At 49.9% G+C, this 26259-nt stretch overlaps 2 protein-coding genes across 2 annotated transcripts in view; both read right to left on the bottom strand.

Annotated features, from left to right (window-relative positions):
- The window catches only part of Radil (Rap associating with DIL domain), a 43223-nt gene extending 22266 nt beyond the window's left edge, over window positions 1–20957 (bottom strand). The window contains exons 1-2 of the mRNA XM_048330016.1: window positions 20921–20957; window positions 16074–16672 (exon numbers count right to left, since the gene is read on the bottom strand). Of these exons, the coding sequence (XP_048185973.1) occupies window positions 16074–16608 (535 nt within the window). The 5' untranslated portion in view covers window positions 16609–16672; window positions 20921–20957. The remainder of the gene's footprint in view (window positions 1–16073; window positions 16673–20920) is intronic.
- Window positions 2630–7236, bottom strand: Papolb (poly(A) polymerase beta). Its single transcript, XM_048330029.1, has one exon. It carries the CDS (start codon window positions 6894–6896, stop codon window positions 4965–4967), a length of 1932 nt encoding a protein of 643 aa, XP_048185986.1. The 5' UTR covers window positions 6897–7236; the 3' UTR covers window positions 2630–4964.
- Window positions 20958–26259: the final 5302 nt, after the last annotated feature.

The raw sequence follows: 26259 nt of genomic DNA, 5'->3' as shown, positions 1-26259 counted from the left end.
TTTGTATCAGTTATATAAACTGTATCACACCATGTATTTTGGGGGGCATGTGCTTTTTGTTCCCCTCAGCATCCTGAGACCTGAATGTCAGAAGCCATGGTTTAGAGTCACATTGTACACTCACTGGTACTGAGGAAAACTGGCTTATACACAGCCCCTCCCCACTGACGGAGATGTAAACTGTCTTGAGCTTTGGGCAATTACAAAACTCAATACAGTGTACCTGTCTCCTGGTCACCCATGGGACAGAGTGGAAAGTGTTTCCTGGTTTTCTGGTACCAAGGCCTATACAGAAAACGATTTTGAACACGTGGTGCACTGGAAATAGCCAGAGGGTGTACAGGATCCTGGACATGGCCTTGGCCCTCTCAGGACTTGAGAGAGGAGTACCAGCACCCACAGCACCACACAGAGACCAGCCAGCAGAGCAACTGGAACCCCAGATGTGATCCTATCACTTCCTCTTCTGGGAAATGCCCACACTTTTCTTAAAAGAGGGCCTCACTATGCAGCCCAGGCCAGCCTTCAACTCATGGTCCTCCTGCCTTTGCCTCCTGAGTGCTAAGATCACAGTAGGGCACTACCCACATCTGGCTTTCATTTGCCTATTTTTATTGTTGGATCATCTTAAGATTTTTAATTTTTATTTTTTACCAGTCCTGGGGCTTAAACTCAAGGCCTGAGCACTGTCCCTGGCTTCTTTTTGCTCTAGGCTAGCACTGTACCACTTGAGCCACAGTGCCACTTTTGGCTTTTTCTTCAGGGAAGGTCTAGTATTTTTTTTCTGAGGCCAGCCTCAGACCTCCATCTTCTTACTTATGCCTGGGATTATAAGCATGAGTCACTACACCTTGCTTATTGATTAATCCAAGGCTGGCCTCAAACTGAGAGCCTCCTAGTTTCTGTCTCCTGAAAAGCTGAGACTACAAGTATGAGCCATCTCACACCTGACCCTGCCCAATTCTTTTTTTTTTTTTTTGGCCAGCCTTGGAGCTTGCCTCAGGGCCTGAGCACTATCCCTGGCTTCTTTTTGCTCAAGCCTAGCACTCTGCCACTTGAGCCATAGCGCCACTTCTGGCTGTTTTCTGTATATGCGGTACTAGGGAATCGAACCCAGGGCTTCATGTATATGAAGCCACTAGGCCATATTCCCAGCCCCCCCCCCCCCCGCCCAATTCTTGAGAAATACTTTCCAATTGTTGGGTGAAGGGTTCTACAATAAATGTCCACAAGATTTCTGAAGTCAAACAATTTGGCCAGGAAATAGGTCCTGGCCATCTGCCAACATGTCATCTGTCTGCTCCCATTCTACAAGGTAGTTGAGTGGTTATGACCATGTGGCTCCACAAAGCTGAGCGTATTTAGTAACTGGCCCTTTGCAGAAAAAGTTCACCAGCCACTTCTCTAGCCTATGTTAAAAATGGTTCCCTTCTTTTGATCTGTTCCATACCAAGTTATAAAGAGCTGTTTTTAAATTTTCTGTGGTAAGCACATTTGAAAATACCTATTACTCTTTGCTTTGTATGTTTGTTTTTTTTTAATCAAAGCCAATGTGTTGGGTGCAATGAAGTTTACCAACCTGTCCTATTTTCCTGGTACCTGGCCTTTTCTCTCATTAACACCAGTGGCCCTCTTGTCTCAAATAAACTCTTTTGCTTTTTCTTTTCTTGCCAATCCTGGGGTTTGAACTCAGGGCCGGGGCACTGTCCCTGAGCTTCTTTTGCTCGAGGCTAGCACATTACCACTTGAGCCACAGCGCCACTTCCGGCCTTTTCTGTTTATGTGGTACTGAAGAATCGAACCCAGGGCTTCATGTGTACTAGGCAAGCACTCTACCACTAAGCCACACTCCCAGCCCTGTTTTGCTTTGTAACTTATCTGGCCAAGACAACCATCATACTTGCTTCTTTCCATTAGCATAGCATCTTTCCATTTTCACACCTATCCATTTTGGACAGATCTCTTGAACCTAAAAGAGCGTGCCTCATGTACAGTGGCTCATGCCTGTAATCCTAGCTTACTCATGAGGCACGGAGGAGCAGCAGCTCAGCTCAGTCCAGGCAGCCCTGGACAAGCAAAGTGAGGCCTCACCTGAGCAATATAAAGCAAAAAGGACTGGAGACATGGCTCAGGTGGTAGAATGCTTGCCTAGCAAGTACAAGTGTCCAGTACCACGCAAAATGAAAAAAAAAGTCAAAACAGCACACAGCTGGACTTACTTCTATATGGCTAATGATGTGTCACTATGGAAGTGGGTTCCACTTAGAGTGGTGGTGTGTGTGTGTGGCCTCACTGACACTACCTCAGGCTCTTCTCCCTTTACCTTTTTCTGCTTCCTCACTTTTCATCTCTTTTTTTCTTTGAAATAGGGTCTTACTCTCATATCCAGGGGTCTCAGTACAGTCATCCACCATGGCCCCAGCTGCCAGCTTTCTTTGTTAAGAGTTTTAACTCCCCTTTTGGTTTTTTTGTGTTTGTTTTTGCCAGTCCTAGGGATTGAACTCAGGGCCTGGGCACTGTCCCTGAGCTTCATTTGCTCAAGGCTAGCACTCTAACACTTGAGCCACAGCGCCTCTTCTGGCTTTTTCTGATTATGTGGTACTAAGGGATCGAACCCAGGGTTTCATGCATGCTAGGCAAGCACTCTACCACTAAGCCGCACTCCCAGCCCTTACCTCCCTTTTAGAAGATTGACTTGAAATGTTAACGTTCTGTGCTCCTAACTTTGTTCCATCCATCTTAGACCCAGTATGACTGAACCTCATCTGTGCCCCTGCCCTCTTACAGAACACCACCCAATCATCTGAATTCATAGTATCAGATCTAAACATTACTGGCCAGGATTTTAGTTTCACTTTGTTTGTTTGCCATTTATTTTTATTATGTTTGTAATGGAGAAATACATTATCTGTTTTCAAAATAGTGCTTGAAAATACAAGTAGTACAGATACTATATAACAAACAAACTCTAGTCATGAGACACAACGTACATCACACGGAAAAATAAAATAAGTCAGATATTCAGGTAAGAAAAACTAGAGTTAAAAATCCCAAGTTTCCAGCTTGGTAAAAACAGGTACAGTTACAGGAAGCAGTTAATAAACTAAAAAGACAAGTCTAGATCTGTGGCTGGCGGTGTGAAGCAGTCAATGGCTGCTACTCAGAATGCAGACACCAAGCACCATTGACCTGATTCCTCCCTTGTATGGTGGGAGGGCAAGGTGGCCACACAGGGCAAAGATGCAAAAAAGAGAAACGTGGTCCACCAGACATTGCAAAGTCTCAAGTACTGCATAGCCTAACAGGAAGACTAGAGGCCCACTTTGAAAAGTTAATCTTGAAGGGCAAAGAGAGAGTTTAAATACTTGCAGCATTAGTTTGAAGAAAAATGTACGTGTGGCAGAAAGGAAGGTGGCTGGGAGACACAACCAAGCTATGTGATCGATGCTGGGTCCACATTGAGAGCATCAGTCATCTGCATCTGCTGTCCCTCGTGATTCCTAGACATGGATGGGCTGCTACTCCATTGAGAGATCTTTCCCTTTTTCTTTTCTTTCTTAAATCTATTCCTAATCTTTGGCAGGATAAAACAAAAACAGTAAAAAGCTGACTAGATGTCAAGTTCTTTCTAGAAATCTTTCTTCTCGAGTTTACTGATAGGGAGTTTGCGTAAGTCATGAAGAAATACAAATTGGTTTAAAATTCTGGTTAAAAAAAAAAAAGGCCTCTGTTGCCTGCATGTGTGTGACTGGGCACAAGCTTTCTTACATAGCAGGGTAATGGGTTGGGTGAACAAAATGTCTGGAACCAGACGACATCCAAATCAGCATTGAGCTTCAGCTATAGGCCCTAAGGACACAAGCCTACTGGTTTCACATGTCAGCTTGGAAAACACATGACTGGTCTGGACTTTAAAGAAACAACATACAGCATTGTGCAGCAGAGAAAAAGAGGGTGGAGGCAAAAATGTTTTATGACAAATGATTGAGGACGAGAGAATATGGAGCTCTGTTAGCTCAAAGAAAACGAATGTCTGATTGCTGATTATACACTCTCTGAAACATTCTATAGATAACACAAACACTTCGTGATCACGTCCCATCAGAACCAAAGACTTAGTAACTACTGTTCCGATGTCAAAACTCTACCCTAGCAGTGGACATTTTGTTTGAAAGGGCTGCTGCTAAGTCACAGGGATTGAGCTATGTGTACTTCTTTTGTGCTTTGAGTATATTAGGCTGCCACACAATGGCATCTGCTTACGAAGAGTGAAGAAACCTACTCAGGAGAATAAAATAAAATGAAATTAAAATTCACCAAGTTGAAAAAAAATCCAAAATTAGTTCTAGTTCCTAACTTAAAAAAAAAACATAAAGTGCATCATTAATATAAGGAATTCTGATACTAGTTTGTATTGCAAATTTTTCCCAACAACGCATCAAACATAAATCCAGTCCTGATGTAATCAGGGGTACAAATATAGCTGGAGGGATTTTTCTTTTTTGTAAGTAGTCCTTTGACAGAGCTAATATAACTGTTGTTGACATGTTAATAATCAGAGGCGTTAATAATAGTACTTCAAATTTCACCAACTAATCTGAACTTCTGATCAAGATTAGGCCAGTAAAGGAAGTTACCAAATGAGCATAAAGCTATTTTGAGTCCTAGCTAGTCTGGTTACCCTCATCCTCCTCCTTCGGCACTTCAAGACAATGGGCTGAGCTTGTAGATACTGTTTATGGGCCCTTGTGGTGGTTTTTATTTGTCCAATCTGTTTTATTGATTTCTTGATAGAACAGGAGTAGGATCTGCAGGGAGACCAGGGGTACTGGATATATCTGTGCTGGGTATTTCCTGAGAGGCCAACAGAGAGAGGCTGCTGTCGGTACACTTGCTGAGCTGAACTTAACTGGTTGTTCCACTGTTTTGGTTTTCTTGGTCCCTTCTTTACGTGAGAATGTCCTCTAGACTCCTACTATAGGATTAGATATGTTTGTAGCTGTGTTTCCTGAAGATATAGGTGGATGGTTTACCATATGTGTTGAAGAAACCACTCTGGTCACTGTGGGCTTTGGTGGTGCTGAAATGGTAGGCTGCGAGGGGGGCTGAGGAGTGCTTTCACTCAGTGCAACACCTGAGCTTTCATTGGGACTAATGTGTTGCAAGGAAACCTCGGAAGCCTGTATGGTACTCAAAGATGTTGCCATGACAGATAGGGCAGGACTGTTCCTGCCCTGAGAGCTGCTGGTCAACGGGCTAGCCTTAATGGTGCTAGTGGGCAAAGGTACAGTTATGTTGTTTTCACTGTCTACAGACATGTGGAGGCTGCTGTCATTTACAGTTGTCAATCTCACACCTTCTGTTAAGTGTGCTTTCTTTTCCTGGAGAACATGATTAGGAAGTAGCTGATGAAGTTCCTTCTTTCTTAAATGCATAGCAGCAATTTTCATATCCATTTCAAACATCTTACTATTCATCGCTTGCCTATAAACTGTGTCTGTGAAAGACTGAATGTCGTAAGTGAGATCAATATTGAGAATGTCAGAGTCTTCTGGCTTTTTTAACACTAGACCAATTACCCACATTGTACGGAATTCTTCCTTGTCGGCATTTTCTTTGGGTGCTGGAAATGACTGGGGATTCACATGTGCCAGTGTGATAAACTCATTCTTTTCCAAGTTCCCAACCAGGATTCGAATCTTGGATTCCACCAAGCCCACCCACTCCAGATGCTGTTTTTCTGTTGGCGCACTTGCCAGAAGTACAATGTAGTGCTTGTACTTTTGAAAGAAGCTTGGAGCTTCAAAAAGCTTGGACCAGTCTGCCTTATTGAGCAAAATTTCATGTGTTATAGCAAGCCCTTGCTTAAACTCCTCAATCATAACCATCCTGGTTGAAACAGACACGTTGTATGTGGAGTTCTGCTGTGGGTACGCTGGTGTGATTATGGGCATAAGATGGTACCGGTCACTGGGATTCACTCTTGGGTCCCATACAGGCAAATTAAGATTCCGTTCTTCAGGCTCTTTGAGTAACACCGGATTTGGCCATTCCCATTCGGAAAACACCAAGAAAAATTTACGTACAAGCGTGGATGCTACCGCATTTGGATAAAGCTGACAAGTTCTGGCTACTAGCATGGCCCAGGAAACCCCTCCAAGGAAACCTAATATATTGGAATAAATATTGTGGCATTTGGCCCACAATTTGATGGCTCGCAGAGTTAACCGAAAGTTGTCGATGTTTGGCACTAAATGTAAAATCTCATCAGTTACCCGGCAACCGTTAAGGCTTCGTATGCATCTAATATCTAAATTTTTAAGCAAACTGTCATCTCTTAGGTCCAAATCCTCTGGAATGGTTTGTAGTGCTAATCTTGCAAACAAAATATCGATTTCTATCCCGTCAAAGCACAGCTTGATAACTGGCACAAACGCCTCCTCAACTGCCCTCAAGTCTTTCACTTCTTCCTGCAGCTTCAATTTATCATAGAAGGAAGTGAAGAAGTCGCTTCTGTCCACGTGCCTCGGGGCGACGCAGAGCGCGTCGATGTCAGCCCCCTTCGTGTGGACGCCCAGCCTGCAGGAGCCGAAGGTGAAGATCTTCCCCCCGACGCTGTCCACCACGGCCTGCGGGAGGCTGCGGCTCTCGCTGATCTCCCGGATCCAGGCCTTCACCAGATTATTTAATTTTTCCAAAATTAGAATCCTGCGCTGCAGTTCCTCTTCCTCTTCGAACACCCCGAAGGGCTTCAGGGTCTCCACCAGCCTCCGGGTGAGCTCGCGGTCCGTGTCCTTGGGGGCGGCCAGGCTGATCGGGGAGGAGATGCCCCAGTGCTTCTGCGGCGGCGCGGCCGGCGGAGGCGCTCCCGGGGCGACCGTCGGAAACGGCATCATCTCTAGCGCCCGCGCCGCGGGGGCTGCTGCCCCGCCACCGCGACCTCGGCGGCCGCCGCCCGGCTCATGATCCGTAGGCGGGAGGGGCGGGCTCCTGCCGCCTCAAGCGCTTCCCCTCCTTCCCCTCGGAGCCAACATGGCGCCGGGCCCTCCGCGGCCGCCTTCCTGAACGGGCTGCGCACGCGCGCGAGTGGGCACCGGCCGCCGCCGCGGGTCTCGCGAGAGCAGTAGATCTCGACCTGGCGGAGCTGGGCGACGCGCGCTCCTGGGGCGCGAGCACACCGCGACCCCAGCTCTGGCCCGTGGGCCCTCGCGGCGCCCCCGCGTCCCGCCCCGTCTCTAGCCCGCCGCCCAGCGCGCGCCCCTCGCGACCCCAACGCGGAACCTACTGTGAAAGGCCACCGGGGCGCCGGCGCCGACTCCCGGGGCTTTTGGTGGAGCCGCCGCCGAGGCCGCCCCCGGGCCCGCGGTCCCCGCCGCCCCGCCCCGCCCCGCGCCGCTGAGCCGTCCGCGATCTGCGCTGCTCGGTACCGGGGAAGCCGAGCCCCAGGATCCCGCGGTCGTCTCGTGACCGCAGGTTCCCACTCCGCCCCTGAAATGTTCTATCTTCACTAGACAAAGAGAACCTTCCAGCCTGTTCTCCCGACCTCGGCACCCACGGCACCTCCCGCTCGCCTCCCTGCGGCCCAGGCCGGCTGCAGTCCAGGCATCACTCGAGCCGTGCGGCCGAGACGCGCACTTTCCCTGCCCTAAGCATCGCCTCGGGTTTCTCGCATCTTTTGGTTGACCTTTTGCTCTTCCTCTTCCACGTTCTCTTTCCACCATTTCTCTAAGTATATCCCACATGCTTGTTTAGTCGTTACAGGCAACGATGCCAATGCCCAATGCGGTTGAAAATCCAGTTCCACGGTTTGCTTTTTTACTGACAGGGAGGTAGTGCCGCTTGCCCTGTGATTCTGGCTCACCAGCTCTCTCCTGGTGAGGTGGGTACATTCTTCCAAAGATGATTTGCTTTGATCCTGCAAGAAGCGCTACTACACTATCACACTGCGTGCACTGTAGCTGAATTCCTTTTTTTCTTTTTTTTTCAGGTAGGAGAGAAAGTTTATTACCTAACTGCTGGCCTATGGCCGAGGTGATCCATGGCCTCAGAGAAGGGAGAGAGAGAGAGAGAAGAGGGCGAGGAGAGTGGGGAGAGAAGGGAGAGAGAGAGCAGAGAGAAGGGAGAGAGAGTATAGCTGAATTTCTTTCCCAGGAGTGGCCATACCCTAGTGAGTGCAACTTTTAATTCCAGATGCACATGAGACAAAGGCTAGTTCTCAAATCTTCACATTTTCCCCACCCAGAGCCTAGATCAAGATAAATAACCTTCTTCCATGTTTCTTTTCACCATGCAGTAGATCCCCTTCCATCTCCACATTCAACGTGCCATGCTTCCACCATTCTAACTCAAACTTGGGGCACGTAAGTCTCAATTTTAACTCCATGTCTTGCAAGTTCTTGTCTTTTCTTGGCAGCTGGTCAACTTGTTTCTTAGCTGTCAAAAGGGACAGATACTGGGGCTGGGGATATGGCCTAGTGGCAAGAGTGCCTGCCTCGGATACACGAGGCCCTAGGTTCGATTCCCCAGCACCACATATACAGAAAAACGGCCAGAAGCAGCGCTGTGGCTCAAGTGGCAGAGTGCTAGCCTTGAGAAGCCAGGGACAGTGCTCAGGCCCTGAGTCCAAGGCCCAGGACTGGCAAAAAGAAAAAAAAAAAAAAAGGGACAGATACTAGTTGGGCACTGGTAGATTATGTTTGTAATCCTAGCTACTCTGGAGACTGAGATCTGAGGATCTTGGTTTAAAGCCAGCCTGGGCAGGTAACTCCATGAGACTCCTATCTCTGATGAGCCACCAAAAAGGGGGAAAGTAGAGCTGTAGCTCAACCACAAAGCAGAACCCTAGCCTTGAGCAGAAAAAAGCTCTTCCCAGGCCCTGAGTTCAAACCCCAGTGGGGGAAAGTGCCAGATGCCTCCAGGGCTATTATAGCTTCAGAAACAGCTAAGATTCTGTGGTCTTGCAGGACTATTTTTCTCCAGCCCTATAAATTTCCTTTATTATCTTGGGTATTCACCCATGCATTTAGAAGACGATTCATGATGTTTGCCCAACAGAAAGACTGCACATAATTAAAACATCACCAGAAAATTAAAATAGCTTTTTTAAAAACTCATTTCAATTTACCTTGTAAGCTTAACATCACAGAAAAACTGTTGCCCACATAAAGTCTTTTGGGGCTTCATGCTTGCCAGGCTTACTTTACCCAGCTAATACTCCCAGCCAATACCATACTTCCAGACCTGGTTTTTGCTGGTTATTTTGGAGATAGGAGTCTTGGACTTTTCTACAAAGCTAGCTTCAACCCATGATCCTCCAGATTTTAGCTTCATGCGCAGTTAGGATTACAGGAATGAACCGAGTGAAACAATGGCACCTGGCCAGTCAAGTCTTTGGGGACCAATCCAATGGCCCCAAAGTGCTGCATATTTTTTGTACTGTAGAATCCTCTTTCTGGCCTCCAGCACCCCTCCCTTGTCATGTTGTCTTTGTATCTCAGGCCACTTTCTACTTTCTCAGCATCCTCGTTATCTGGCTCCTAAATGCTGGAGTTTCTGTACTAAGCCCTCACCAGTCCACACTGTATGCACATTCACTACCTAGGTAAGTTGTCCATTTCCACAGTCTTAAATATCACCTTCTTACTGTTAATTTTTATGATGAGACCTCCTATGACCACCCATCCATCCATATCATCTGGCTACCACATATGCCACTTGCATTTGGGTGTCTTAAACTTCACACAGTTCAAAGAGAACTCTTGCTCTTCCTCTATTTTTGCTTCTCTCCCAGGCACCTCCATTTTAGGAAGTGGTGTCTCCACCAAATCCAGGGACCTGGGAGTGATTCTTGACACCTCTCTTTTCCATTTCCAAATACTGTCTGTTGTACTTTCAGAACACATGTGGAATCATCCATTTCTCTCTGCCTTGTAACTAACTGCAGTCCACACCTCCACTAGTTCCATTAGTCAGTAAGAGCTGGGCTTCTACAATCAGCTTACCACTGACCTCAAATATTCTGTTTCAGTGGTCTCAGTACACTTTCTCTAATGTCCAAAACGATTTCCCAGAACTTTTAAGAAAAATATCCAGAATGCTTAACTAACAGCCCAGGTTGGTCTTTCTCCTCCTCTCTCAGTTCTTCAGCCATTCATTAAAAGCATATCATCAGGTTTAGTACTGTATAAGTATTTTCTTCCAGTAGATTACAAGCCTTTCCATTTCATCTACATAGTTAGTGTCTTGGTCTCATCAGAATCTTCAGTTTTGATATAGTCAAAACGCATCTACCAGGGCTGGGAATATGGCCTAGTGGCAAGAGTTCTTGCCTCCCATACATGAAGCCCTGGGTTCGATTTCCCCAGCACCACATATATAGAAAACGGCCAGAAGTGGCGCTGTGGCTCAAGTGGCAGAGTGCTAGCCTTGAGCAGAAAGAAGCCAGGGACAGTGCTCAGGCACTGAGTCCAAGCCCCAGGACTGGCAAAAAAAAAAAAAATCTACCTCAAGATGTAGTTTGTACATTTTGTGTGTGTGCTACTAGAATTTGAACTCAGGGCCTTGCAAGTGCAACGCTGGCCCTCTTCTACTTAAGGCATACCTCCACCCTTGTTTTTTCAAGGTGGGGTCTTGAGAACAGTTTTACCTGGCTGGCCTCTAACCATGATCCTCCAGATCCCAGTCTTCTGAGTAGTCAGGAATATAGGTGAGAGCCAGTGACACCTGCCTATTTGTACTTTTTATGAGAAATTTATGAAATCCCCTTTTTTTCTTTTTTTTTTTTTTGCCAGTCCTGGGCCTTGAACTCAGGGCCTGAGCAATGTCCCTGGCTTCTTTTTGTTCAAGGCTAGCACTCTGCCACTTGAGCCACAGCGCCACTTCTGGCCGTTTTCTATATATGTGGTGCTGAGGAATCAAACCCAGGGCTTCATGTATACAAGGTAAGCACTCTTGACACTAGGCTATATTCCCAGCCCACTGAAATCCTTCTTTTGACTATATCATTTTGCATTGGACATGTAGGTATTTAGTGCATTTGGAGTAAAGATCTCTTTTTTTCACTGTATAGTTCAAGCAAACTGTTCCCATGCCATTTACAAAATCTTTCCTCCAGGATTTGTGGTATTGTGTCTATTCTGTGCCCTGATCTCAACTTGTTTGTTTCTACCTCTAAAATCACATCATTTCAATTTCCATGGCTTTATTAGCTGTCTTATGTTTTTGCCTGGGCTAGCTTCAAACAAGATCCTCCTACCTCTCTGCCTCCTTGATAGCTGGATTACACGTATGCACCACCACACCTGGCCAGATGCTTGCCTTTTTGTGAGGAAGACATCCCAAAGCAAAGAAGGGGGGCCTCACTCCCAGGAAGGAAGCTGCCATCAGAACAGGCCTTATGTCCACAGTGGGTGCCCAATGGTGAGGCACTGCTGTGGAGGACAAACAGACTCATCTAAACTGAGTCCAGTGGCTCCCAATCTAGGGCAGACCTGCCTCCCAAGGGACATGTGTCAAATGTCCAGAGACCTAGGTGGCTGTGCAGGAGAAGGGGCTGGAGGGCAGATGCCGGTTCTCACCCTGCAATGCAAAGGTCACCTCCCACAGCAAAGTGTCACAGACGGGGAGAAATCTCTCCATGCAACTCCAGCAGGAAGGAAGGAGACAAAGCAAAGAACTCCAGAAGCCATGTACTGGCTGCCTGCACAAACATTCCTCCTCCCTCACCCTTCCCAAGCTGCTGACAAAACCCACATGGCTTGGCTGTCACTTTCCCCACAATCCACTAAGTGACTATCACCTTTATCTTGGTGACAGGACCCAGACCCACTCCCAAGTGGCATATGCCTGAAGTCCCCGCCCCTGGGAAACTAGAGAAAAGGAGAGGACACTCCCAGCTCCAGGGCACCGCAGAACAGACTGGAAATCCAGGAATACAGCAGCATGAAAAGGTGAGATTCATGAAAACAAGGCCCTGATATGTCCTCAGGCACTGTGGGTGTGCCCCAATGGCCCAGAGGATTCATGGGAACAGGAGGGAGGCATTCTTATTTTTGTGCCCTCAGAAGCTCCCAGCAGCCTCCTCCACCCTGGGTTTGCTGGGGACCCCAATGCTTGGCAGGAGTTGGTCCTGCTGTGCACTAGGAGCCTCCTCAGGGCTCTTAACTGTCCCAGCCCCAGAAGCTCCGAAACTGCACCAACATCTAATCCTGGAACAAAAAGGACCAGCTGATAACAGCTCCATGACAAGGGACTGAAACTGCCTCCAAGGGAAGCAGGCAGAGCCTTATGGGACAAACCAACCCCAAATGAGGACAGTTCCCCAAGAAGAGTAGGTGTACCACGAAGTGACAGGAGTCACCTCATGGGGACCCGATTGCTCCCCCCAAGTGATGACAGATAACAGGAAACAACTTCTCCGGAACTCCACAGAACCAGAACTGAGATAAGGACCTACCAGGCCTCACTGGGACCTGTGACATTCCGTTCCCAGTACCAGAGCAGCACAGGGCCATCCTGTGAGGACAGGCGGGCACCTGGGAGCCCCACTGGCACCCCAGGAGGCTCAGGACAGACAGGCTCCCCTGCCAGGGCATGTAGAGTGGGGCTGTCGCAAAGCAGAGAGTCTCATGAGCTGCTGTATTCCTCTACAGTCACCAAACTGCTACAGTGAACAACTCCTTGTTCCTGTCACCTCCTCACAGCCACTTGGTGTCTCTGCCTTCAGCTGTTCCTAAGGCAGGACAGAAGAGACAGTGGGTACTCAGCCACAAGACTCAGGGCACAAGCTATAGTGACAGCTATAAGGATGGCTAACCTTCTAGTCCTGCAAGCCACAGAAGGCTGCATGAGGTCCTTTGCTAGGGACAGCCGCGTGTCAGATTCTGTGTCATGTGTGGGGACAGTCTAGCTGTATGCACACACACACACATCATCATCAATGAAGTCAAAAGAAGATCTCAACTCAGAAGTCTGGGCACCATGGTGAATGCTGCCTCACCATCAGATTCCCCTGGCTGCCCTGTCCCTCTCTTCCATGCCTCCCCTCAGCCCAAGCCCTTGCCTAAGGATGGGTGGCATAGACGTGCTGTGACAGCCGTCCTAGCTCAGCCTCTGTAGCACTCATTGCTGGCAAAGCCACAGGCACAGCCTGCAGACACAGGGGTGTCCAGGCCACACCTGGAGAAGAATGGCAGCCAGGAAGGTCATCCCTGGTGCCAGGCCTGCCTGGGCAGGTAACACGACCCATTCCATCCCAACAAGTGGGTCAGCTGGGCTGGCAGCTCAATAGCCTCTTTATTGGAAAGGTTTGAAAGCAACTAAGCCAAAGAGGCTGTGAGCCACAGAACTTGCTCTTGCCATATTGGTGCCAACCAGCTGCCTCCCCCAACGCCATGAGCTTGACCCCCACTGCCCTGTACCAACCTGCAGTAACCACAAAGCGACCACCCCATGTGGGCACAGCGAGCCATCCAAGGTTCCACCTCCAGGTGAAGCAGCACGGTGACCTTGGAATGGGAAGGGCTGGGCAAAGGGAACAACCCTTTCCAGCCGGCTCTTTGTTTGTAACTGAACTCAAGGACTGACATACTGCCCCACACATTAAGGGTCTTCAGCTCTGTGCAGATCACTGCTCCACCCAGCTGCCTCTTCCCTTTCCGATCTCCCAGACCTCATTGAGGGTGTTCAGAATGAGGAATCATCTGGATTCTTATAAGCAGGGTCAGGCCAAAGCCAAGCTCCCATAAGCAGTGCCCTCATGGGTGGCCGGGGGGGGGGGGTGTCCTGTGCAGGCAGGATGTGGGGTATTTGATGAGGCTTTTCACTGTTATCCTGTGCTAGCAATCCTAGTCAATGCCAAGCCAAGCACCAGTTGTTCACTCTTGTAACTTAGCTACTCAGAAGACTGAGATCTGAGGATTGTGGTACAAAGCCAGACTGGGCAACAAGGTCTCTGAGATTCTACCTCCAATTAACCAGCAAAAAGCCAGAAGGAGAACTGTGGCTCAAGTATCAGAATGCCAACACTGAGCAAAAAAGCTACAAGACAGTGCCTAGGTCCTGAGTTCAAGTCTCAGTACCAACACCAGAAATAATACATAAATTTTTTAAAAATGCCAATAACAACAGCTTCTTCCCCATTGAAAGGACATGCCCCCCCGCCCACCCCACTCCAACTCCCATGCACCACCGCCTGTTACAATACTGACAATATGTAGCCAGGTATGATAGTGTGGTCTCAATTACTCGGGAGGTGGAAGTGAGGATCAAGACTGGAGGTTGGTCAGGCAAAATTAAAACGAGATGCTATCTGAAAAAATAAAAGCAAAAAATGCTAGAGCACTTACAGAGCAAACACAAACCCCTGAGTTCAACCCCAGTGCCATCAAAGAGAAAAGTGGACAGTGTGGTTACTGGCTGCTGAGGCCAAGGCCAGCCACGCAGCAGTGCTTCACCAACCCCCTTGCGACCCTGTGGAGCCACCCCCAATCTCCACATAAGACACTGAGGCAAAAGGAGGTGACATGATTTCCCCAAAGTAAGAGTGCTGTAGGACTTCCAGGGCTGAGTGACACAGGGTCCTGGTCCAGCCCAAGGGACCAGGGACACGAGGCCAGCCACTCTGCCACTGTCGAGATCTTGAACATGGACACTATAGTGGGTTGGCGTGGGAGGCCGGGTTGGAGGAACTGAGCTGTCACAGTATCCTGAGCATACACACAGGGCGCCAGCAAGGATAGGGCCCTTTCCACCATGAAACCAAGTGCTGAGTCTCTTCAGGCTGTTTAGCATTGTTTTCACTCCGTTCTCATACGAAACAATTGTGTATAACAGGGAGTGAAGGAAGTGACAAATATGACATAAAAAATTTAAGAATATTTTGGTATGTTTTGTAGGCGGGTGGTTCATGTCACTTATTCTGCCTACTTGGGAGGCAGAGATGGGAGGATCACAATTTAAGGCCATCCCAGGCATTAAAGCTTGAGAAACTCCAATTGCTGGGCAGATGGCACATGCCTATCATCCCCAGCGAGTGTGGATGCCCAAGTAGGAAGATCACAACCCAGACAGTCCTAGGCATAAAGTGAGACTTTTATCTTGAAAATAATGCAAGAAGGAGCTGGAGGTTAAGCTCCAGTGGTACAGCACTTGCTTAAGAAGCACAAGGCCCAAGTTCAAGCCCCAGTACAGAAATACTACTAATAAACTAATAATCTTTAGGCACATCTGTATTAAAATAACCAAGTGTGTTGGCGGTACAGGGTCTGCACATGCAAGGCAATGCTTTACCCCTTGTGCTATGTTCCTTATTTTAATTTTTTGAGACAGGGTCTCAACAGCTTTGCCTTGGTTGGCCTTGACCTCATAATCACCCTGCCTCTACCTCCTGAGTAGCTGAGATTACAGATGTGGACCACCAGGCCCAGCCAATAGCCAACTTCTTTCCACAACTGAATACCAACAGACACAACGCAGCAGGCCACCAGCTGCTGTCAAGACACCAAGCCCCAGGCAAGCAGAGTGGCCAGTTCCTGGCCCAGCTGCCTGTAGACCCCTTACCCCACCCCAAGAACAGCCTCTGGCCACTTTTTTAGATACCACAGTCCCACTGCACACTTGGGTGCAGCTGCTCGTCACAGGCAACCTGGTGATGCTATGTGGGTTTGTGAAGGATTCCTTCACCATCATTCATCTGAACACTCCAAAGCCCATATCACGTCTGGATGAGACTCTGTGACACAGAGTCACAAGGCTACCTGGATGAAAGGTGATATGAAGGAAGTCTGGCTGCCCCAGAACACTAGGAAAGGCCATTAGGATCCACTGCAGTGCACCACCTGACCCAGACTGGTGGGTCTCGGAGGAAATGTTCAAAGGCTCAAAGTAGCTCCATTGGCCCCAGAGCAACCCTGCCTTCACCTGTGTTCCGGCGCCACACCCAACCTTCCTCATCTGCTGTGGTGGTGTCCACATCCTCTCTGCTCCTGACCCCAGAGCCCCCAGCCCTCCTCACCTGCTATGTTGCTGACCACCTCCTCTCTGCTCTTGACCCCAGAGCCCCCTGTCTTCCTCACCTGCTGTGGTGGTGTCCACGTCCTTGGCTGTGAGCGCTTCCACGTCAGATCTTTTCCTTAGCTCAAACCTCCGAGACAAACCTTCTCGGGGTTTCCATAACTCTTGGATTAGGAGGGGCTTCTCGTTGTCCCCAAATACCCGGAAGCACTGGGCTTGCCACCTCTGCCCCGAGTCCCCAGCCTGGCCCACCACATCACACAGCACATACTGGCTGGCATGTTCAGGGTCCAGTGAGTAGCGCTCCAGGGCCTCCTTCACCAGCTCCTGGGCACTGGAGGCACCGGTAGCAAGAACACTCTTGTAATGCGTGCCTGAGCAGACGCTGTCCCCAAACACCTTCAAGACCCCGGGGGCTGAGAGCTGGGTGGAGAGCTCTGCTGGGTCATCGCTGGCACCCAGGCTGCAGAAGGTAGCATCCAGGTCCCTGTACTTGTAGCTCAGTGTCCGGGACAGCATGCTGGACAGCAGCTGGCCCTGCCGTTTCAGCTTGCTCTTGGCAGGAGGAGACATGATGAAGTGAGTCCCATAAAACATGGTGGGCAGGACTTCATGGATGACATCCAAAGGCTTCAGCCAAAAGTTTCAAAAAAGCCAGGGCCTAGGAGAACAAGGTGAGACCTATCAGCACCAAATGTCACAAGCATTCAGGGAGAATGAGGCTGGGGGGCAGTGGTAACACTTATAATCCCAGCTGTTTAGGAGGCAGAGACCAGGAGGATTGATGTTCAAGGCCAGCCCCAGCAAAAAGTTCTCGAGACCTCATCTCAATCCACAAGCCAGGCATGGTTGTACACCTGTGATCCTAGCTACACAGGAGGCCATAAATAAGATCTTGGCTCACCCCAGGGAAAAATATGGGACCCCATCTAAGAAATAACCTGAAAGGAGCTAGGAATGTTGCTGTAATAGTAGAGCACTTGCCTAGCAAGCGCAAAGCCCTGACTCCACCCGACATACATATACACTCAAGGCCAGACCCCAACAAAACTCATAAGCAGAAGACAGGTCTGGAGCCTATGAGCCCAAGTGAAACAGGTCTGATGGGCTGAAGCCTGCTTCTGAGAAAACCACTACTAGGAAGCAGGCTGAGGTCTCGGAAGGTAAGCCACTCCACAAAGCACTCCAAATTCTGGGAAACACTGGGCACCAGCACAGGGAGAGTAACCGCCGGCTGACATGGGAGGACTTGTGTGAAATCTTAGCAAGACTGGCTCTGTCCAAAGCCAAGCCCACCATCCAGCAAAATCACAGCAGAGAAAGATGCTGAACAACTTGGGGGGCAAAGCCTCTCTGTAGACTCGATTTCTCCTACACCACAGTGTGGAAACTGGTCACACACAGAGGAGCCAGGGAGATGGGCAAATCTGCTGGCACAGCAAGAGTGACAAACAAGCAGACTCCCACAATCAGGCAGAAAAGACAGGTCCTGGAGGGAGGACACTTCCCTGAGATGCATGTGGCTTAGCAGGTCCACAGTGGACACAAAGGGCTCTTCCAGAAGGGGGAGGCATGCCTGGAATGTGTGTATTCCACCCACTGCAGCCAGCAGCCACCAAGCCCCTGGAACAGGGAGCACTCTGCGAAGCCTCAGTGTCCTATGCAGCAGAATCTTAATCCTAATGCCCTGGTGCCCCCACGGGATTACAGGAGGCATTATCGGTCTCTGTTACAATCCAGGCCAGAGAAGAGGGCAGAGAGAAAGAAGGGGACTCTACATACAGCCTTTGCTAGGAGACAAAGGACATCTCCTGGTGACCACACCCCACTTCTGTGCTCATGTCCCCAACATAGACCAGTAAGCCAGCTAGAAGTCATTTCTAGAAAGCTCAGGAAAGATTGGCTTAGGACCCAGTGAATGGCACTTGTTGCTGTGCCTGTGGCCAGCCAGCTTCACTGAGGTCCCCAGCCTTGGAAAGTGGATACTCAGGGCAGAGCATTTAGGGGGACTCTCCAAAGGCCTCAGGAAACCATCACAGGCTGCCACTGTGAACCAGGGTTCTTATACTGTCCAAGGGTACAGTCCTGTTCCCTACCACTCACATTGACACCGGGGCTGTTGTGAAGGAAGCAACAAAGCAGACTCCCATTCCGCTTGCCAGGTCACTAGCCTGCTGGCCTCCAGGCATTCTGGAAGCCTGTGCCCCTCTCAACACTTCCAGTAGCTACAGATGCTAAAGTCTGGGTACAAAACACACCTAGCTCCAGCCACTCTTGGAGGTGACATGCATATTAGCAGTGTGGTGTGTGTTCTCACAGTGAAAATGTTTTAAGTTACATGAGAGATCCAGGAAGGAAAGCCAGAGCCAGCAATGGGCAATCCTAGCTGCTTGAGAGGTAAGAGAAAGGATGATGAGTTCCAGGCCAGCACTGGCAGTTAGTCTGACACTTATCTCAAAAACAAAATGCAAAAGGGCTGGAGTTATGACTCAAGTGGTAGAGCACTTGCCTATTCAAATGCCAAGTCCTGGGTTCAATCCCCAGTACTTGAAAACAAAACAAACAAAAAAAGAATGTTTGGAATCAAAAGACTCAAGCAACCAGCAACCTCTCAAAATCAGCCAGAGTCCGGCCCAAGAAATTCCCAATTGCCAGTCCCAATGTCCCCTGTTGGCATCCTCGGACCACCAGGCCCTCCACAAACATTCAACTCCCTGGAGCACAGTGGATCTCCCGGCTGGAGAGTCCCCAATCTAGACCAAAATGAGCAACCGCCTTGCCAGCAGAAGCCTTGGCCTCTGGAGATGGTGTCTAAGTTCCTGGAGCTATGAGAGGAGGAAAGTCCTCCAGTGAACACAAGTATTTAGAGGCCCCGATCCAATGTGACTAGCATCTTGCACTCAGGGATGGATGCAGTTGGGAAACTGTCACTTCCATACTTCTGCTCTAATTAAAAAAAGAAAAAAGAAATAAAGCTGGGCACCAGTGGCTCATGCCTCTAATCCTAGGTACTCAGGAGGCTGAGATCTGAGAATTGAAGTTCAAAGCCAGCCTGGGCAGGAAAATCTGTGAGACTCATCTCCAATTAACCACCAAAAAGCTGGGATGGAGCTGTGGCTCAGGTGTTAGAGCATTACTCTTGAGCAAAAATGTTCAGGGACAGGATCCAGGACATGAGTTCAAATCCCAGGACTGATACACACACACAAAAAGAAAGAACAAAAAATGGAAAATTACAAGTATGCCCAATACTTGCTAGGTCCCTTGAGCAACCCCTCCCCCAGCTTGAGCTACAGGCACACCCCTCTTTTTTTTCTTTCTTTTTTTTTTTTTTTTGCAGCTCTTGGGCCAGAGTCTAAAGTAGAGTTGGGAAAAGCTTAAAAAGTAGAAAGACCATGTAAGCAGGGAGAGGGTGACTCACTGCTCTGCAATACATCCTTAACCCAACCAGTCCCTGCTAACCCTTAGCCTTAACCTTTTATTTTTTTGGGGGGGGAGGGGTAGGTTCAGAAAGCTCTTTCCCCCCATGATCATCCCTCTGGGGCCATGTGCACACATGCCACCTCCCTTCCCCTAATGAAGTGCAGAGTTCAGCCTGGTTGTCCAAATGGGATAGGAGTGCAGGAAAAATCCTACAGAGAGGCGCACACCCTGGGTAACCAGATCTGTTTTTTTTCTGGAAGTGTGACCTGCCTTTGCCTTCACTGCCCAATTCTCACCTCGGTCACACAAACACTGGGGACAGCTCAGGGCCCTGAGAGCCAGGGAGCATGCTCTCAGCGAATGAGTCTACTTTCTAATGGAAAAACAAGCTTAAGTCACAGCAGCAGGACAGTGAGGTCAGTGCCGGCTGACATGGGTGGAGGGACATCTTTCTGTTCCAACAGGACAATGTGGAACCTATTATCATTCCAGCAGGAGGGAAGAGGAAGAGTAAACCGTGCACACAGAGCCTTGTCCCCCAACTTCCATGAACCCTATTTTTACAGCTCCAGCCCCAGGGAGGCTTGCCCTATGAACCTAATTCCATCAGGTCTCATTCCCCCCCCCCCCCCCGCCCCAGCTGCTGTCTTGGGAAGGCACTGCTTCCTCCCCAGGGGGATTAAAAAGTGCCTCCACTCTGGAATGCATTAGGTGCGGAGACACTAGTAATCAAATTCTTTTTGGCAATTCAGATTAGCCAAACACTTGACAGGCGACAGGAGCCTGGCAGGCAGGTCTGCAGCCCGCCAGGCCCCACCCCGGGGTCCCCAGGGACAGAGGCTAGCTCCTTCCACGGAGGAGGCGGGGAGGAGGGACAGGAGCTCCAGCTCAGCATCTGTCTTCTCAGACGCGACACTTGATGGGGGCTGGAAATGGTACAGAAATAGCTGGGAAACAAGGCCCGTCCCGAGCACACGGGTGTGGGAACCGTGCGTGCCGCGGGACGGGCGTGGGCGAGAAAGTGCGGGACCCCCTCGCAGCGCCCCTTCCAGGCACTGGGGGGCAGGGGGAAGAGGGCCGGGAGTCAGTCCCCTGGGGGCCGGAAGTCAGCCAATCCCCTGGGGGGCCGGAGCCGACTAGTCCCCTGGGGGCCGGGAGTCCCGCCAGAGCTGGGTTGGCCTGGGGGAAGCGGGTGGGCCAGACCACGCGCGCCAGCCCGCCCGGGGGTTGCCGCCCCCCACCCGCGCCGCAGCGCTCGAGGTTGCCATGGTAACCGAGCAAGCCGGCTTTCCCCTCCCTCCCCCTCCCCCTCCCGCGCCCCAATTTCGCGGGAAAGATGCCCCCGTGCGCCTCAGCCACCCCAGGCGCGCGCCGGGCCGCTCCTTCAGCCTCGGGCTTCCGTGCCCCCAGGACCCGACGGTCGCCAAGTAGCACAACCTGGACGACTCTCCCCTCTTTCGTCCTTCCTCACGCGCCCCGCACTCACCTTCAGCGCCGTCCGCTGCCGCCGCCGCCGCCGCCGCTTTCCCGCGAGGCTCCCACGGCCGCCGTTAACCGGAGCCGGTGCCCCGACTCGCGCGTGCCGCGGCGCCTCCTGCCGGCCGCGCAACGGGCAAGGCGGGGCTCTGAGGGGAGGAGCCTGATCGGGGGCGTGGCCTGGGCGTGGCTTTCGGAGTGGGACTAGCGAGGGAGGGTTGTTAGAAGAGGCGGGATGGCAGCTGGCATCCCGGCGTTCGATAGGCAGACACAAATACCTAGGGGCGGAGCCTCACGAGAAGGGGCGGGGCTAGCCGGCAGGAAAGATGGGTTGTGCGCTGGCGTCCCCAGCCGGGTACCCGACGGACGAAGATGGGCTCGTGGGGGCGGGGCTCCTGAGAGAGGCGGGGCTACGAGAGGAGGCAGAGCTGGTTTCAGACAGCCCAAGGGGCGGAGCCTCGGTCTCAGGGGCGGGGTCAGTGCTGGCCGCCGCCTGATTGGGGGCGGGGCGGGGGTCCTTGTTCTGTCCTGGGCGTTCTTGCCGCCTGGAACCAAGACCGCCAGTTTCCTCTTCCCAACCAGCAACTCAGGGCCTGGGCTCTGTCCTTCCGGTTTTTTTTCTTGTTAAGGATGGCGTTCTACCACCTGAACCACAGCTCCACTTCCGGCTTTTGTCTCACAGACCTTTTCTTGCCAGGGCTGGCTTTGAACCATGATCTTCATATTTCAGCCTCCTAAATTGCTAGGATTACAGGCGCGAGCCCCACCCTGCTTAATAGGATGAGATATTTATGGAGTGTCTATATACCAGACTGTATGGAGTTTATCTTGCTGGAAACTTACATCCATTCTTGTGAGGCACATGTTATTTTCAGATGAGACAGAGGCTCAGAGTGGTCAGACTGTCTGATGAAATAATACCCGTGTGAACCTTTATGGCACCCTGCATGCACATGGACCTTGCACTGGGAAGCCCCTGTATGCACACCGACCTTGCACTGGGAAGCAGTAACCAAAGCAAGTGCTAGGAAATACTGATGCAGATTCCTGTGAACAAAGCAATATGATGAGTTACCTGCAGGCCATCCTGCAAGTCTTCCCCTCCCTAACCCAGGATCGATCGCTGCACCACTCCTCTGGCAAGGAAATGTGACTTTTGGAAAGTGATTGGAAGGCTATGCCTGAAATGAATAGATGCATCCCCAACAGATTCACTATCTGCTGGGAGGTGCTAGAAGGTGGAGGTGGAGGCTCAGTTGGAGAGAGCGGGTCACTGGGCTGGTGTAAATCAAGTTTTGTTGGAACACATAGCTATGCCCATATGTTTGCCTATTGCCTGTGACTGTTTTCTTGGAATTAAGACTTTACAGCCCCAAAGCCTAAAACATGTATTAACATTGTGTGTGTGTGTGTGTGTGTGTGTGTGTGTGTGTCTTCCTACATGACAGCCAACATCCCAGAGTGGTCTAAAATAGAACCAGGAAACACCTACTGTCTGCCTCCTACTGATGCCAGTTTTTTGTTTCATTTTAAAATTTTTAATTTTTGTTTATTTGTTTTTTTTTTGTTGCCAGTCCTGGGGCGTTGGACTCAGGGCCTGAGCACTGTCCCTGGCTTCTTTTTGCTCAAGGCTAGCACTCTACCTCTTGAGCCACAGAGCCACTTCTGGCTTTCTTCTATATATGTGGTGCTGAGGAATGGAACCCAGGGATTCATATATACGAGGCGAGCACTCTACCACTAGGCCATATTCCCAGCCCCTAAATTTGTAATTTTTGGCAGTACTAAGTTCAAACTCAGTGCCTCTTGCTTGCTAAGCTGGTTGGTGCTCTATTACTTGAGCCACACTTCCAGCCCAGCTAGAGCAAACACTTGTTAATTGGATATAGAATCTCAGGATATAGAATCTCTATCCAGGTTGGCTTTGAGACTTATTCTTTCAGATTCAGCCGCCTGAGTAGCTAAGATTACAAGTGTGAGTTATCTCACATTTCTGAAGCCCAGAACTGGAGTCCTGGTTTGCTCTGTGGCTTCTCCTTAACATAAGGTGGTCATCTTCTCCCTGCCTGGCCTTTCCTCCTTGGGTGTCTCCCTTCCCATGGCTTTCTGCGTTCCAGTCTTCTCTCTCCGTCTGTCTATCTGTCTCACTCTCAATCTGCCTCCCTCTCTGGTGGCATTATTGGGGCTTGAACTCAAGGCTTTGAGCTTGCTAGGCTGGTGCTCAACTACTGGAGCCACACTTCTAGCCCTGATTTTGTTGGCTATTTCCAAGATCTTGTAAACTTTTCTCTCTAGGCTGGCCTTGATTCTTCCATACTCTCAGCTTCCCTAGTAGCTAGAAGTCTAGGCATGAGTGACTGGCACCTGGCCAATCTCCTCTTCTGACAAGGACACCATTTAGAATGGATGAAAGCCCATTAATTATCTCATTAAGAATCATACTTATAGGGCTGAGAATGTGGCTTAGCGGTAGAGTGCTTGCTTAGCACACATGAAGAAGCCCTGGGTTCGATTCCTCAACACCACATAAACAGAAAAAACCAGAAGTGGTGCTGTGGCTCAAGAGGTAGAGTGCTAGCCTTGAGCAAAAAGAACCCAGGGACACTGCTCACTCTGAGTCCAAGCCCCCAGGACTTGCAAAAAAAAAATCATACTTCTAAATACATTCACATCTGAAGTATTGGGAGTTAAAATTCTGCATATGAAGCTGGGAATGTGGCTTAGTAGTAGAGTGCTTGCCTAGCATGCGCGAAAACCTAAGTTCAATTCTTCAGCACCATATAAACAGAAAAAGCCAGAAGTGGCGCTGTGGCTCAAGTGCTACCCTTGAGCAAAAGAAGCTCAGGGACAGTGCTCAGGCCCTGAGTTCAAGCCCTAGGACTGGCAAAAAAAAATCTGCGTATGAATTTGGAAGGGGAATAATTTCGCCCACACCACCAATTCTTGTCACCTGCTTAATGTCTACTCATCATTTAAGACTCAGTTCAAGTGCTGCCTCTGAGATGGTCCAAGGGAGCCACACCTCCTGGTTTTACACACTACTGTGGAAGAGGGATGATTTGTGTAACCAGTAAGGCAGTGCCTCAGTGGCACTGTGGATTCTGGAGCTCCATGATAAAGCATGCAGTTTCTGTTGGGGCTATCTCCTAGATCACTTGCTCTGAAGCAACCTGGTCGCCATGCTGGAAGGTCCCACAAGCAGCTCTAAGGCGTTCCATGTGGTGGATGCAGCCCTGACCAACATTGTGGCTGAACTCTAATGAAAGGTCATGTTATGGTTTAGATATGAAGTACCCCCCCTCCTCCACTACAGAGAGAAAGAGAGAGAGACAGAGACAGAGAGACAGAGACAGAGGAATACAGAGGCAGGGAGGGAGAAAAGGCTAATCTATTGAAGTCTTGGTCCACAAGGCAAGCAGTGTTCAGAGGTGATTGGAGGGCTGTGACTTCAACCAATGAATTAACCCTCAATAGATTCACAATCCGTTGATACTAGTGGGAGATGGTGGAAGTAGGAAATGGGGCCCAGTTTAGAGAAACTAGCTCATTGGAAGTGTGTCCTGGGAAAATATACCTTGTTCCCAAACCTGTCCGGTCTCTTATCTGCTTCCTGGACACCATGAGGAGAGAGGGACTCTGCTCCTCCATTCCCTTCCATCAGGATGTTCAGACCCTGGCTCAGAAACCAGAGCCAGCCCACCATGCCCAAAACCTCTGAAACCAAGTTAAAATAGTTTCTCCATGGCTGGGAATGTGGCTTAGCTTATCTACCTTACAGGCAGGGGCCTCGTGCCTTGTTTACTATTATACATGGCACACAGTGGATGTATAGTAAATGTTAGCTGAAAATGGTGATGCATGCCTGTAATCTCAGTTCAGTGGAGGCAGAGGAAGAGGATCGTGAGTGGGAGGCTTTCTGAGCTACACAATGAGTTCTAGGCCAGCCGCCCACTCTTTCTGTAGACTGGTAGCTTCTTAAGGGTAAGTGCAGAGTTATAATCATCTTTACATGTTTTCTGAGCTGCTGAAATTTCTGAAAATCCAGGAGACGTGGAAGAGTGAGCTGCCCTCTTTGGCCACCAGAGGGAGACAGAGTCCTGCGGCCTAACTGGGTAAATAGAGGGATGGAGCTCATAGAAAAGCATCTGGTGAAGGTCTGGCCTGTGCCTGAAGGATAGCTATTCCAGGACCACAAAAACAGGCTGCTGAGGGGCCCAAGGGCGAGGAAGACTCCAAGTTCAAACCCCAGTGTCACTAAAAGAATAAATGAGACAACGCAGCCACCAGAGTGAGGTATCTTGAATGTTAATGTATTGATTGAACCTCTACCTACTCCACTGGGAAGAATTATGTCCACACGGAGAGTCATCACTCAGCATTCTTCTTAATACAAATGTTTGCCTAATAGTGTGTTAACATAAAAGCAATTTTGCAAACAGGGAAGATCTGATAACCAGCAGGACATTGTTTTAAACACGTGCTGTTAATGCCATTTGTACAGTTTTGAGGTCTGTTTAAAAGGGGGGCAGGATGGTGGGCAATACCAGCCCCGCAGGGACACCTGGGCCCGATCACATGCCCCCCTCGCAGCGGAGGCGCAGTCTGTGGGCACCAACCCGCGCCCGGGCACTTGATCCCACTGGGGCCCACACATACCGCCCCCCACAGCAAACTCGCAGGAGGGCACAAGCACAACCTAACAACCTGGGGCTCGTTCTGGTAGGCGTACCCCGCACAGGTGGGCAAGGCCCCCCAGCAGCAGCGCCCGCTCAGATTGGCAAATTTCACACAAGTGGGTGGGCTGCCCCTCAATAACACCGGCCCCGGAGCAATCCACACAGGAGGGCAAACCGCCTGAGAGGTGAGCCCCTCTGACCAAGATACCGAGTGGAAAAAAGAACCAAAGAAGAGAAAAGCCTCCATGCCATGCTGAATCAGCGACCAGCAAACCCCCACCAGGGGCACACTAGGGTCAGCACAACACAGTGGCAGGACACTATCCCGCAGAGAAAGACACAGAACCTACCCACCCCCAAGTGCAGTGAGGGTGACCACCTCAGCAACAACCAAGACAGTCACGCTCACCCATTGGACCATTCAACAGCCAAACTCAAACCCAGAGCCAGGACACAAACAAGTCTCCCACTGACCGACCAGCGGGAACCAGCACAAAGCCAAACCAGGGAAGTCACCCACAGATCTCCAGATGCACAAATCACAAAGAAATATAACAAATTTCATCAAAGGGCAAGCCAACTTGCCAGCTCCAAAAAGCAGCAAGACTGAAGAGGAGATGGAGAATAAAAAAACAACTGAGGCTGTGTTAGCAGAAATGATGAAAAGCCTCAG

Source organism: Perognathus longimembris, chromosome 1, assembly GCF_023159225.1.
Source record: "Perognathus longimembris pacificus isolate PPM17 chromosome 1, ASM2315922v1, whole genome shotgun sequence".
In the NCBI taxonomy this organism is placed as follows: domain Eukaryota; kingdom Metazoa; phylum Chordata; class Mammalia; order Rodentia; family Heteromyidae; genus Perognathus; species Perognathus longimembris.
This window is presented reverse-complemented; position numbering and strand designations above follow the sequence as displayed.

Bases quoted from the DNA above. Each gene is read 5' to 3' on its own strand.
- Papolb (XM_048330029.1), bottom strand. From the start codon at position 6,896: ATGATGCCGTTTCCGACGGTCGCCCCGGGAGCGCCTCCGCCGGCCGCG.